The sequence below is a fragment of the Schistocerca americana genome, chromosome 1, assembly GCF_021461395.2.
Source record: "Schistocerca americana isolate TAMUIC-IGC-003095 chromosome 1, iqSchAmer2.1, whole genome shotgun sequence".
NCBI classification, from domain to species: Eukaryota; Metazoa; Arthropoda; class Insecta; order Orthoptera; family Acrididae; genus Schistocerca; species Schistocerca americana.
Window position 1 is genome coordinate 735712683 of NC_060119.1, and position 13034 is coordinate 735725716.

The 13034-nt window shown below is 39.0% G+C and overlaps 1 protein-coding gene across 14 annotated transcripts in view; it reads left to right on the plus strand.

Moving 5' to 3' along the window:
* Window positions 1–13034, plus strand: part of LOC124610699 (C-Jun-amino-terminal kinase-interacting protein 4) — a 262056-nt gene that overhangs the window by 61672 nt on the left and 187350 nt on the right. For all 14 annotated transcript variants that reach the window (XM_047140189.1, XM_047140190.1, XM_047140179.1 and 11 more), the window contains one exon: window positions 6764–6911. In XM_047140189.1, coding sequence (XP_046996145.1) covers window positions 6764–6911 — 148 coding nt within the window. The remainder of the gene's footprint in view (window positions 1–6763; window positions 6912–13034) is intronic.

Here is a 13034-nt window from a genome sequence, read left to right on the forward strand (position 1 = left end):
TGCCCAACTCCACCACATATTACGAAATTCGAAGGAGTTTGCCTCTCCAAGCAAATGGTATCTCATCAGATCTGCAATATGGCACCAATCTGGAAAATAACTAAAGCAGAAGTGCCAGACTTTTATAGCTATTTCATTAGCAGCAGATGGTGCATCACAAATGGTTGGGAGCCAGCAAGGTTTCATGACTCGTTTGAAGGGAAAAAATCTAGACAGAATTTCAGAAAGAAATATCAAGCACACACTGTTTTTTGAACCAGGAAGCCCTTTGTGCTGAAAGTGTGAAATGCGCTGACATCATGTAGATAATGGTGAAGTGTGTAAATTTTGTAAGGTGACATGGTGTCAACCACAGCCAGTTAAAAGGCTTTTTGCATGTCCTGGGAGCATCCTATGATGATATTTCTTATCAATGCACAGTACAGTGGATTAGCAGAGGCAGAGCTCTTGATGTAGTTTTCAAAGTTTGGGAAGAAATTGCGTTGTTCATGGAAATGAAAATAGAGAGGCAACCATCACTCAGTGCCAAGTCGTGGGAAGTGAACCTGGCCTTCATAACTTACATTACAAGACATTTAAACAGCTTAAATACGTCACTTCAAGGAAAGGATCTAGTAATTGTTGATATGTGCAATAAAATTAATGCGTTCATGGACAAACGTCATCTTTTTGAAAGGCAACTTTGTAGTCATCATCATCATCATCATCATTTAAGACTGATTATGCCTTTCAGCATTCAGTCTGGAGCATAGCCCCCCTTATACAGTTCCTCCATGATCCCCTATTCAGTGCTAACATTGGTGCCTCTTCTGATGTTAAACCTATTACTTCAAAATCATTCTTAACCGAATCCAGGTACCTTCTCCTCGGTCTGCCCCGACTCCTCCTACCCTCTACTGCTGAATCCATGAGTCTCTTGGGTAACCTTGCTTCTCCCATGCATGTAACATGACCCCACCATCTAAGCCTGTTCGCCCTGACTGCTACATCTATAGAGTTCATTCCCAGTTTTTCTTTGATTTCCTCATTGTGGACACCCTCCTGCCATTGTTCCCATCTACTAGTACCTGCAATCATCCTAGCTACTTTCATATCCGTAACCTCAACCTTGTTGATAAGGTAACCTGAATCCATCCAGCTTTCACTCCCATACAACAAAGTTGGTCGAAAGATTGAACGGTGCACAGATAACTTAGTCTTGGTACTGACTTCCTTCTTGCAGAAGAGAGTAGATCGTAGCTGAGCGATCACTGCATTAGCTTTGCTACACCTCGCTTCCAGTTCTTTCACTATGTTGCCATCCTGTGAGAATATGCATCCTAAGTACTTGAAACCGTCCACGTGTTCTAACTTTGTTCCTCCTATTTGGCACTCAATCCGTTTATATTTCTTTCCGACTGACATTACTTTCGTTTTGGAGATGCTAATCTTCATACCATAGTCCTTACATTTCTGATCTAGCTCTGAAATATTACTTTGCAAACTTTCAATCGAATCTGCCATCACAACTAAGTCATCCGCATATGCAAGACTGCTTATTTTGTGTTCACATATCTTAATCCCACCCAGCCAGTCTATTGTTTTCAACATATGATCCATAAATAATATGAACAACAGTGGAGACAGGTTGCAGCCTTGTCATACCCCTGAAACTACTCTGAACCATGAACTCAATTTACCGTCAACTCTAACTGCTGCCTGACTATCCATGTAAAGACCTTTAATTGCTTGTAAAAGTTTGCCCCCTATTCCATAATCTTGTAGAACAGACAATAACTTCCTCCTAGGAACCTGGTCATATGCCTTTTCTAGATCTATAAAGCATAGATACAATTCCCTGTTGCACTCATAACACTTCTCCATTATTTGCCGTAAGCTAAAGATCTGGTCCTGTAGTGGGAACTTAAATTTTTTGTGTTTTTCATATCTTTGATTGACTGAAGAAATTAGTTTTGGTAATTATCAACAAGTTATTGTACAATTTCGTCAAAGTTTTGAGGCAAAGTTTCAGAACATGTATTGCCTACAAAACGAGTTAAAACTGTTTATCACTACATTTCCAGTTATACCAGATACTGTTCCTTCAGAAATGCAACTAGAACTAATAGTTTTGCAAAACAGCACACTGCTCAAGGACAAATATTGCAGCACCACAAATGTTAAGACGATATTGCAATCTTCTTGCAGAATAAGTTGCCAGATTAGTCAGGAATGCAGCTGACTTCATATCTGTGTTTGGCTCAACACATGGTTTTGAACAATTGCTTTCTGTAATGAAGAGAGTAAAATTTGCAGAAAAGTCCCAGTTGCACAACCCAACACTTAAAAGTATTCTGTGTCTTGTGGCAACTCGAGATCAGACACCCAATATTTCATTAATCGTGAATAAATGGAAATGTATGTCTCAAACTAAATAAAATGTTTATAACAACAAAAATAATCAATTATTGATAATGTAATGGAACTGGACATATAAAAAAATCTACCCACCAAGCCACCACTTGCTGAGTAGATTTTTCTATCTGTCTATTTAAAGAAAATGTTTGCACATTTGGCTTATATTAACATTTTTCGTTAATTATAATGAGTCACCTGCATTGCCTTGTACATGGTCTCCTCCCTAGCCAGTGCTTTGTGCACAGTGCTGCATGTAAGCTGCTTGCCCAGCCCTGTCCAACTGTGACACTGCACGCACATGCGCATGCTATTTACTCACTACTGCCCACCAGTGCCCGTGGGTTCATTGCTGCTTGCAGCTGAGTTTTTGAGCTGGAACAGGAGCAAAATGTGTGTCAGCGATATACATGAAGACAGGCTATGAGCTTATCGAGAATGAGAAGGCTGACAAGGAAAAACTGCCTTTGTAATTCCTGATGGCCTTTAGGGGATCGAAGGATGAAGTGTCTTTGCTATCTGTGTGATGTTATCATTTAAGAAATTTCAAGAACGCCTAATCTGCCTGACAACTGTGTTCAAGTTTTTTCAGACTTTAGATCACTGCCTAGACCCCAAAAAGTGCCTCATCGTCGCCCAAGAAATAAAAACGGTGACGTAGTCCATCTCGATCCTGAGAAAATAAAAGCAGTCAAAGATTTTCCAACTCCTTGGCACAATTGTGATGTGAGTTTTCTCTGAATGTGCTCTACTAACAGCAGTTTATAAAGGACTTCTGTACTCAGGCACATCCTTTGCAAGATGTGCTACATGGAGATGCCAAATTTTCCCGGAGTGAAGGACAGGAAAAGTACTTTTTTTGGCCTTTAGGAAGTGTAACATCATCTCCAGTTCTAACATTGTATGATGAGAATGCTGAGACAGTAAAATTCTTGCCGATGCTAGCAGTTTTCCAATAGAGGCAGTTTTAGTACAAATTCAGGAAGATAAAAAGGTGATAGCTTGCTACCAGAAAGTCCTTGCTGAACTATTATACAGCTGGGAAAGAATGCCTTGCTGTTGCTTGTAGCATCAAGAAGTTACAACAATATTTATTTGACAAACTAACAATGTATACACTGTTCTTGTTTCAACCAAATGATATTCTGGATCAGATGACTGTATGAAACATCTCATAACTAGGACCAACGAAGGAAGGCAACTGATTTGCATCCAGAACCCAGAGGCCCAGGAGAAAGACTGAGAGCCCTATACTGAAAAGCACCCCACACCTCTTCACCCAGTTAGACACAGCCCAGGTGATTTGGTATGGATTTGTATGCCTGTGTGGAATGTGGGACTATCGGAAAAGTTACTAAAGCATCACTTTGTGCTGTATCATATCATTCCTTGCTTGTCAGATGTCACGTATGAAGATGAGGATTATGGCCTGTCATCAAGAAGACAAAAGTACAGTGACATCATCCACGTCCTCATGGAGCCATACTGCAGTCCAGAAGCGCAAATTGATGGTGGGAGGATCAAAGAAACTGAAGACCCATTTGATGTTCGTGAAGTTCCCTTCGATGCTCATGATAATAAGAGGAGACCTCAGAAAGATCTAGATCGAGGGGGCTGTTGTTAGCTTTAATGAAATTTTCTGAAACAGCGGCTTGCTGTTTCTCCAGGAGAGCATGCAATACCTTTCCAGGAGAGGGAGCAGTGCTACGAGGTATAGTGCATGCAGTGTAGCTTAGTGGTTAGCTTCGCTGGCTGGCATACTGTGAGTTGCCGTTTCAAACCTGGCGACCAGCAGTTATTTGTTCCTTGTATTTTGTCATTCCTGGGAGGTCCTCAAAATATGTTTGTAATGTTTCATTATTCTAGAATATTCTATGTGTGTGTAAATGGCAGCGTTCTGGAGTGTTTTCTATTTTTATAAATGGCAGGACTCTCCATACAGGAGCTCAGATCTGTTCTGGCTGTACATCAGTGTTTGTAGTAAATGTGCTTTCAGTTCTAAGTGTCCTTTTTCATTGATGACCCTGCATTTTCATTTGGACTTGAATGTGGTTATGACATGATTGCGTCAGACAAAATTTTTGTACAGACACTACATACATAAATTGATTATTTATCAGCATAATCAGCATGATGGTGATTAAGACAGTTGTGTTAATGGTGTACCTGCTCTCCCTTCGGCAAGTGTCTGTCACCTTTCTGTCAAACTTTATCATCATGGTACCGTGTAGTTTCTCATTTTGTCTTATTCAAATGAGAGACAGGGAACAGTGAGGAAGTGGCTTGACGTAGGAAGTGGACTTGATGTGACAAAAAAATTAGCACAGCTTTATGACAAAAGCTAGTCTTTGTGGTGATAGTACTGAAGGGGGGAAAAACAGTAAAGGTTAATATCATCTGAACATATGCCGGTCTGAGTTGAAGGAGTGGGCAGATGAAGCTTTATATTTTAAACGCTCATTAATCTGAGTGAATGAATAAAGTGTCATTTATCGTAATTTTCTTGTCTAGATGTTGCGAGGTGCCGGGGTGGAGAAGAGTTTGTACCTCTTTAATTCAGACGAATTTTGCATGAGAGAAGTGCACACTCACAATAATTTAATAAAAATCGTAATCTACTCAGAAAAAAAGAGAACTTTATCATAATAAACAACAGGAAATGGGATTCTGCATATATTTACGAAATGACATGCGGATTACATATTACAATGAGATTTATTCTACTTCAGAACATAAATGCACATGATTATCGACACAAACAGTAGGTTAAAAGAGAGGGTATACTGAAATATTATGAGAATAAGAGTTGGCTCGAGAACAAGGGGCTCCTACTCTCTGTGATGCAATAGATTTACGATAGTGACTGGAGGTCCTAATGAATCAAATATTAATCTTCCGACTATATAGCAGTATCGCAATTAGTAGTGAGAGCTCAAATGGGATAATATGGAGAAACAAGCAAGGTGGACTTGTAGCAAAGCAAGTGCGTGTGCTGCTGAAGGATTCAGTATAAAACTGATAAGGTACTACAATGCCGGAGCCACAAAATACTGTACCTGTACTGAAATCTGCAGCACGTCGTCGGTAGGCAGTGTCCTGATGATGTAGGTGCCGACTTCTGCCGTGCGGCAACTCTGTGTCAACCCCTGGCCTCGAAGGCTGTCTGAGAATTCTGAGCTCTTCCGAAAAAGAGGGACCAAGTCGCAAGATCGCCCGACTCCGTCAAAGATCGGATCCTGAATTCACTGCCCGCTCAACGCAAGAGTGAAGCCAACATTGCTCTACTCCCTATTCTCCTAAAAAACCGCGAATCAGCATTCAGTTCCGATTCCAAAATTCCCCCACACTGTCTCAGAACATCATTTGCCCCAATAGCGACTGTTCCCTCCGATTTCGAGCAGGACTTCATGACGTCAACTAGCCTCAGTTTAAGTTGGCCAATCATGCCTCTGCTATTCAGCTGAGGGCATGAACTTGCTGTTTGACCGGCTACGAAAACAACCTGCCTAGACCACCGGCCATCCGGCGCCAGACAGTTGCACCCAGCAGGGCATGGTCCACAGGTATTCTCAGAATCAAGAGGACAATGCAGTCAGTCAGTGCCAGGAATCTTCATTCCAGACGCACCGGAACGGTAAACACATAAACTGCAACGATACTCAGACGTCTTGCAGGTCGTTTTGCCCTGCATAGAATAGGCGAAACTCCACCAACGACAGTCGTTCCGCCAGGGACTTAAGCCTATTGTACGAACCCCTCAGAATTCAGGGAAGTGGAGCCCCCAACCGAAAATGCCGTGTGTTGTGTCCTCCGATGCTTGCCACCCAGGGAAGTAACCCAACATGTATAGGAATCAAGTGAAAAGTATTTTTTCGAGCTCTCAGTACAAATACTCTCATTACAATAACCTTATTCGGTCTTGTTACTATTGTGCAATGACATAGAACATTAATAAAATTGATGAAAATGAGAGGAGACATGCAAAAGAGGGCATGGAACCTCTCACTGTTCATGATGAAAAGCTCTTTTGACAGTATTATGAAAGGATAGATTGCTATGCACCATATAGTGGAGATGGTTAGTTGTAATATTGTCATTATTCCGCCCATGATTTTCCAAATCTGTCTTCAGGGTGGTGCAGGAGTTCTAAGACATCGTCATCTCCTTTGCTAATGTTTATGTTGTTCTTTTTATAAATAATACGAATGTTTTTGTTGTTATGTGTTTGTGTGGTTGTCTTCTGCAGTAATTGTTATAATCAATTATTATTGGTTTTTCTGATTTAAGATGGAAAAAACCAAAAATAACTGATTTTGTTGTTGTTAGAAAATGAGAACTTTATTGAAGCATTCAATGTTTACATTTCCAGTGAGCAGGAGATAATGCGAGAAGAACTTAGGTCATTGCAGAATTTGAAAAGCCGCCTCCAGCAACGAATTCAGGAGCTTGAAGAAGAAGTTAAACGAGTTAAGGAGGAGGCAGAGAAGGCAGCAAAAGCTGCCAAATCAGATGATGAAGTGAGTTCTTCGCATGGCAGCATAAGTAAAACTTCATAGCATAGTGGCTTCTCCATCGGTGCACCTGTAATCATAATAAAGTATGAGGTCTGTTCAAAAAATTCTGGAACATTCGTAATTTCGTACCAATGGTGTATTGGAGTGATATGTGGTTGGCAACCCTGCATATGCCTGTGTTTAGTGCATAACTGCCAGAAATTTCATTGTGGTTTGTCTGTTAGTTGCTGTTCAGAGCTGTATTGAGTATAACATTGAGTCTCACAGTTTGCGAATTTCAAGATGGCAGAGTTACAGGAACAACTCATTTGCATTAAATTTTGCGTGAAATGCAGGAAAAGTTGGACACACACACACACACACACACACACACACACACACACACACACACACCAAATGATGCGGGAAGCTTACAGGGATGAGTTCTTAAGCTGTACTCAGTGTTACAAATGGTCCACACAGTTTTAAAATAGCCAGATGAAGGTTAAAGCTGACCCTCTTTCAGGACGCCCTTCGTCTACCAACTACACTCATGTCAGGAACATCAATGAAATGGAGCACTGTCTGAGAGATTGCAGAAAAATGTAACATTCAGTTGGATCATGTCATGAAATCCTGACACAGCATCTTGGAATGCATTGTGTTGCCACCATGATGATTCGATGGCTCTCGAGTCAAGACCAGAAAGACCTTAGTTTTGCATTGCGTGAAGAGCTTTTGGATCGTGCAAATGAGAATGAGATGTACCTTAAGAGAATCATAACTGGAGATGAGAGGTGGGTCTACAGGTATGATGTTGATACATTGAAAGGATGAATATTTGCAACGATAGATGAGAAAAAAGAAAATTCACAGATGGCGCTTTGCACGATCCTGCAAAAGGCTTACCAAGACTGCTTTCAGAAGTGGAAACAGCATTGGGGCTGTTTTATCAATTGTGGAGTACAATATTTTGAAGAAGATCATGCAGAATAAGTAAAAGGTAAGCAATGAAAAATTTGTGGACAAAGTTCCGGAATGTTTTTGAACAGGCCTCATATATTTCCATAGATTAATGTGGAAAGTTAGAAAGTCTACATGTTACCTGTGCTTTTTTTGTTTTACTACTTACAGTTAAACTACTACATTAATAACATGCAGAATGCAACTAATGAGTATAACCCCATGCTAAGTTGAACACTTATTTGCATAGAAAGTAAGATTCAGTTCAGAAAGTCATTAACAAAATGACAGGAATAATGGCAAGTAATTATCTTGAGGGTGTGCAACTCCCACTATTACTGATTGAAGCACTTAAAACACAGAACTCATTGCTTTCTAAACAATAGGTATGTTATACATATGGTTATGGAAAGTCCATGGTAAAATATAAGTAATGGGAGTAAAGCCAACAGTGCAGCATATAGTTAAAGTGTTTTAAAACTTTGCTAAGCTTCCAGATGAAGGGTGTGGATGTGGGTGCAAGTGGCCATGCTCTGTACTAGTTAGCTCTAAAGAAGAAAATCATCTGAAGCTTAGCAATGTTTGCAGCATTGTTTGTGGCCCATCGATCACTTAACACCCAAATTCTGTTGTGGCGCAAGGCAACATACATCAAATAAATGTTAGTGACTATTATTCTTTAAAAAAAAATAATAAAATAAAAAAAACTTGTAAAAAAAATCACACCTGCCGTGTGTGCATTGTAGGTGTCGATACCAGTAAAGAGAAGTATCTGAAAGAAGTGTCTTGACGGTGGCCTAATTTTGATGTCCTTGAGTGCCTTACAGTTTGAAAATTAATCTAGGTTATGTCTAAGAACAGCTTTTATAAATTTTTATTTAGAGTAAATATAAGTCAGTAAAATATTTTGTCTTCTATTGGTAATATAACAACATACTTGTTGATAGGTAGAGAAGATTAGAATGTTTAACATGAAACTTTGTTTATATTTGTTGCATTGACTATTACAAAGCTACAAAATACAGTTAAACCTAGTTAAGATAGTACCAAGTAAAACACTTTCTCTGGTAAAGTACAAAATTATTCTCATCATACAAAAACTTCTTGAGTGCCTTTATAAAGCATTTCCTTCATAATGCCCTGCTTGTGCTCTGCACAAGACATGCCTTGCCAAAGTGTATTTTCTATAAGATCGAAGACACTCATGGACATTTGTCAACAAACAAATACAACTTGAAAAATAACAACAGGGGTATGTTAGCTAATGTTAACAACTGGACATTAAAAATATTATTCATCATGCAGGTACAGAAGTTAATGTTCCGCTGTTATGTTCCCAGTGTTGTTGAAATTTATGGTAAGGTAACAGCTTTTTAGCAGTGGTGAAAGTGGTGACAATATTGAATTATGATGAAATCATGACACTGTCATAAAAAGTAATTGTAAAGTGTCTTGGGATGCTATCTTTGACATTGAGTGTCATTTTGCAAATGAGAGGACTTGGAACAAATGACTTTAAAGTGGCAGTAACAATAACACACCTGAAAGTGAAGCCTATATGTAGTGAGTTGGAAAAGGTTTTGTTCAATGGGTACACCAAGCCAGAGCTCCATAAAAATGTCTCAGTAATTCAAGCGAATGCTGTGGAAATTATGAGCGACATTACTGCTTGTACAGTTTGGTTCAAGAGATGTGAACCACATGAAGGAATTGTTTACTGACAAAAAAAGGTGATGTGGCTGAATCCATGAATGAAAGTGATGATATTGCTTGGAAAAATGGTGGTCTACCAAATCTATTGGTGCAATAACAAAATAGTGACCTATTTAAAGCTGACAAATTTGGACCAACTGCCCACCTTGCCATCCCCCCTTTCCCACTTCCTAAAATAAGCCCAACATGTCTTTCAGCTCATTGGAAGAAACAAAATTTTGTGCTCGTTGTATATTTACAATTTTTCCATGCTCCTTACTTGAATGGTATGGGAAGAAACTTTAATACATAGTGCAGTGAGAAGTACCTTTTGCCATGTAATTCACTGTGATATGCATGCAGATGCTCTTCATTGGTAAAATCATAAATTCCCTTTGGACCAAAAACTTGCATAAATACTGTGTGAGTACACAAATGAGTGACAAGTGTATTGGGTGGAATTCAGTTTGGCAGAAAGTGTTAGAAAACTGTTTTAAACACCAGTAAAGACTTAAGCAATAAACACTTAAAAAGTTTCTTAAAAGCATGTTGTTTCTGTGCTCCCAAAAGTATTGGATAAATTATTTAAATATCTTATGTTGCTGCATATATATGTTTCTTACAACAGAAGCTGCCAGTATAGTGCTAATAACTTGTTTCTTGTTTATGACCTTTTTTAGTGCAGTAAGCATTTTACCCCCATAATTTTGAGTAGTACCTTAACGCTAAAATCAGCAGTCAAACTTCCCCATCCAGGATGCTTCAGGACAGCACTGAATTTGTTAATTGTGCAGAATTCACAACAACATACTCCAATACAATTTCTGCTGAAAGTTACTTTTGCCTCATACTCGAGCACTGTACTTCTGGCTACAAAATTCAGAGATTTATTCATTCTATAATTTAACAGATTCCTCCCTTATAGTTCCATCTACTATTCTTTTCATGACTGAATGGAGATCTTGCAGTTAGTGTTTTGTTCCCAGTACAAACAAGAACTACTTTTGTAAATATTGATTTATAAAATGTCAAATATTATATAAAACAATAAATTAAAGCAAATATGTTGGAGATGTGACTTCTTTTTTAATTGAATTTTTTTACTGATTTAGTAAATTAGAATTGGACTAGTTACTACAAATCCCCATTGAATCAATTTCATATAAGAGTGCAAAACCAATTACATCGCTAAATTGTTAAAAATGTAGACAAAACTATCAAACTAAATTTTGAAAATATGTATTTATTTAGAAAGGTTTCATAATTTTTTTGAGGTCATCAGTCCTCTGACTGGTTTGATGCGGTCCGCCACTAATTCCTCTCCTGTGGCAACCTCAGAGTAGCACTTGCAACTTATGTTCTCAATTATTTGCTGGATATATTCCAGTCTCTGTCTTCTTCTACAGTTTTTGCCCTCTACAGCTCCCTCTAGTACCATGGAAGTCATTTCCGGATATCTTAAAGATGTTCTATCTCCTGTACCTTCTTCTTGTCAGTGTTTTCCACACACTCATTTCCTCTCTGATTCTGCACAGAACCCCCTCCTTCCTTACCTTATCAGTCCACCTAATTTTCAACATTTGCCTGTGGCATCACATCTCAAATGCTTTGGTTCTGTTCTGTTCTGTTCTGTTCCAGTTTTCACACAGTCCATGTTTCACTACCATACAATGCTGTGCTCCAGACGTACATTCTCAGAAATTTTTCTCTCAAATTAAGGCCTATGTTTGATACAAGTAGACCTCTTTTGGCCAGGAATGCCCTTTTTGCCAGTGCTAGTTTGCTTTTGAAGTAGTCCTTGCTCTGTCCGTCACTGGTTATTTTGCTGCCTAGGTAGCAGAATTCCTTAACTTCATCTACTTCGTGCCCATCAGTCCTGATGTTAAGTTTCTCGCTGCTCTCATTTCTGCCACTTCTCATTACTTTCATCATACTTTGATTTACTGTCAATCAATATTCTGTACTGTGCTGATTAGATTGTTCATTCCATTCAGTATATCATGTAATTCTTCTTCACTTTCACTCAGGATAGCAATGTCATCAGCAAATTGTTTCATTGGTACCCTTTCACCTTGAATTTTAATTCCAATCCTGAACCATTCTTTTATTTCCATCATTGCTTTTTCGACGTAGATTGAACAGTTGGAGGGGAAAGACTACATCCCTGTCTTACACCCTTTTTAGTCCAAGCACTTTGTTCTTGGTCATCCACTCTTATTATTCCCTACTGGCTTTTATACAAATTGTGTATCACCCACCTCTTCTTATAGCTTAGCATTATTTTTCTCAAAATTTTGAACATCTTGCATCATTTGACATAGTCGAATGCTTTTTCCAGGTCAACAAATCCTATGAACGTGTTTTGATTTTTCTTTAGTCTTGCTTCCATTATCAGCCGCAGTGTCAGAATTGCCTCTCGGGAGCCTTTACCTTTTCTAAAGCCAAAGTGTTTGTCATTTAGCATACCCTCAACTTTCTTTTGCATTCTTCTGTATATTATCCTTCTTAGCAACTTGGATGCATAAGCTGTAATGCTGATTGTGCAATAATTCTTACACTTGTCAGCTCTTGCAGTCTTCGGAATTGTGTGGATGATATTTTTGCAAAAGTCAAATGGTATATCGCCAGACTCGTACTTTATACCCACCAACATGAAGAGTCATTTTGTTGCCACTCCCCCAATGATTTTAGAAATTCTGGTGGAATGTTATGCACCCCTTCTACGTTATTTGATCTTTAAGTCCCCCAACGCTCTCTTAAATTATGATTCTAGTACTGGATCCCCTATCTCTTCTAAATCAACTCCTGTTTCTTCTATTGTCACATCAGTTGAATCTTCCCCCTCACAGTGGTCTTCAATGTGCTCTTTCCACCTATCTGCCCTCTCCTCTACATTTAACAGTGGAATTCCCATTGCACTCTTTATGCCAGCACTCTTGCTTTTAATGGCACCGAAGGTTGTTTTTGACTTTCCTATATGTGGAGGTGGTCCTTCCGGCACATTCTTCACATTTTTCATGCATCCATCTCGTATTAGCTTCCCTGCACTTCCTATTTATTTCATTCCTCCTGTATTTCTGTATTCCTGAATTTCCCTTAACATTTTTGTACTCTTCTTTCATCGATCAATGGAAGTATTTCTTCTGTTACCCATGGTTTCTTCCCAGTTACCTTTTTTCTACCTATGATGGCCCTTTTTAGAGATGTCCATTCCTCTTCAACTGTACTGCCTACTGAGCTATTCCTTATTGCTGTATCCATAGCCTTGGAGAACTTCAAGTGTATCTGATCATTCTTTAGTACTTCCATATCCCACTTCGTTGCATATTGATTCTTCCTTACTAATCTCTTGAACATCAGCCTACTCTTCATCACAACCATATTGTGATCTGAGTCTATATCTGCTCCTGGGTATGCCTTACAATCCAGTATCTGATTTTGGAATCCCTGAAATCTTCTTCTATCACCTAGTCTTTTTCAAGTATACCACCT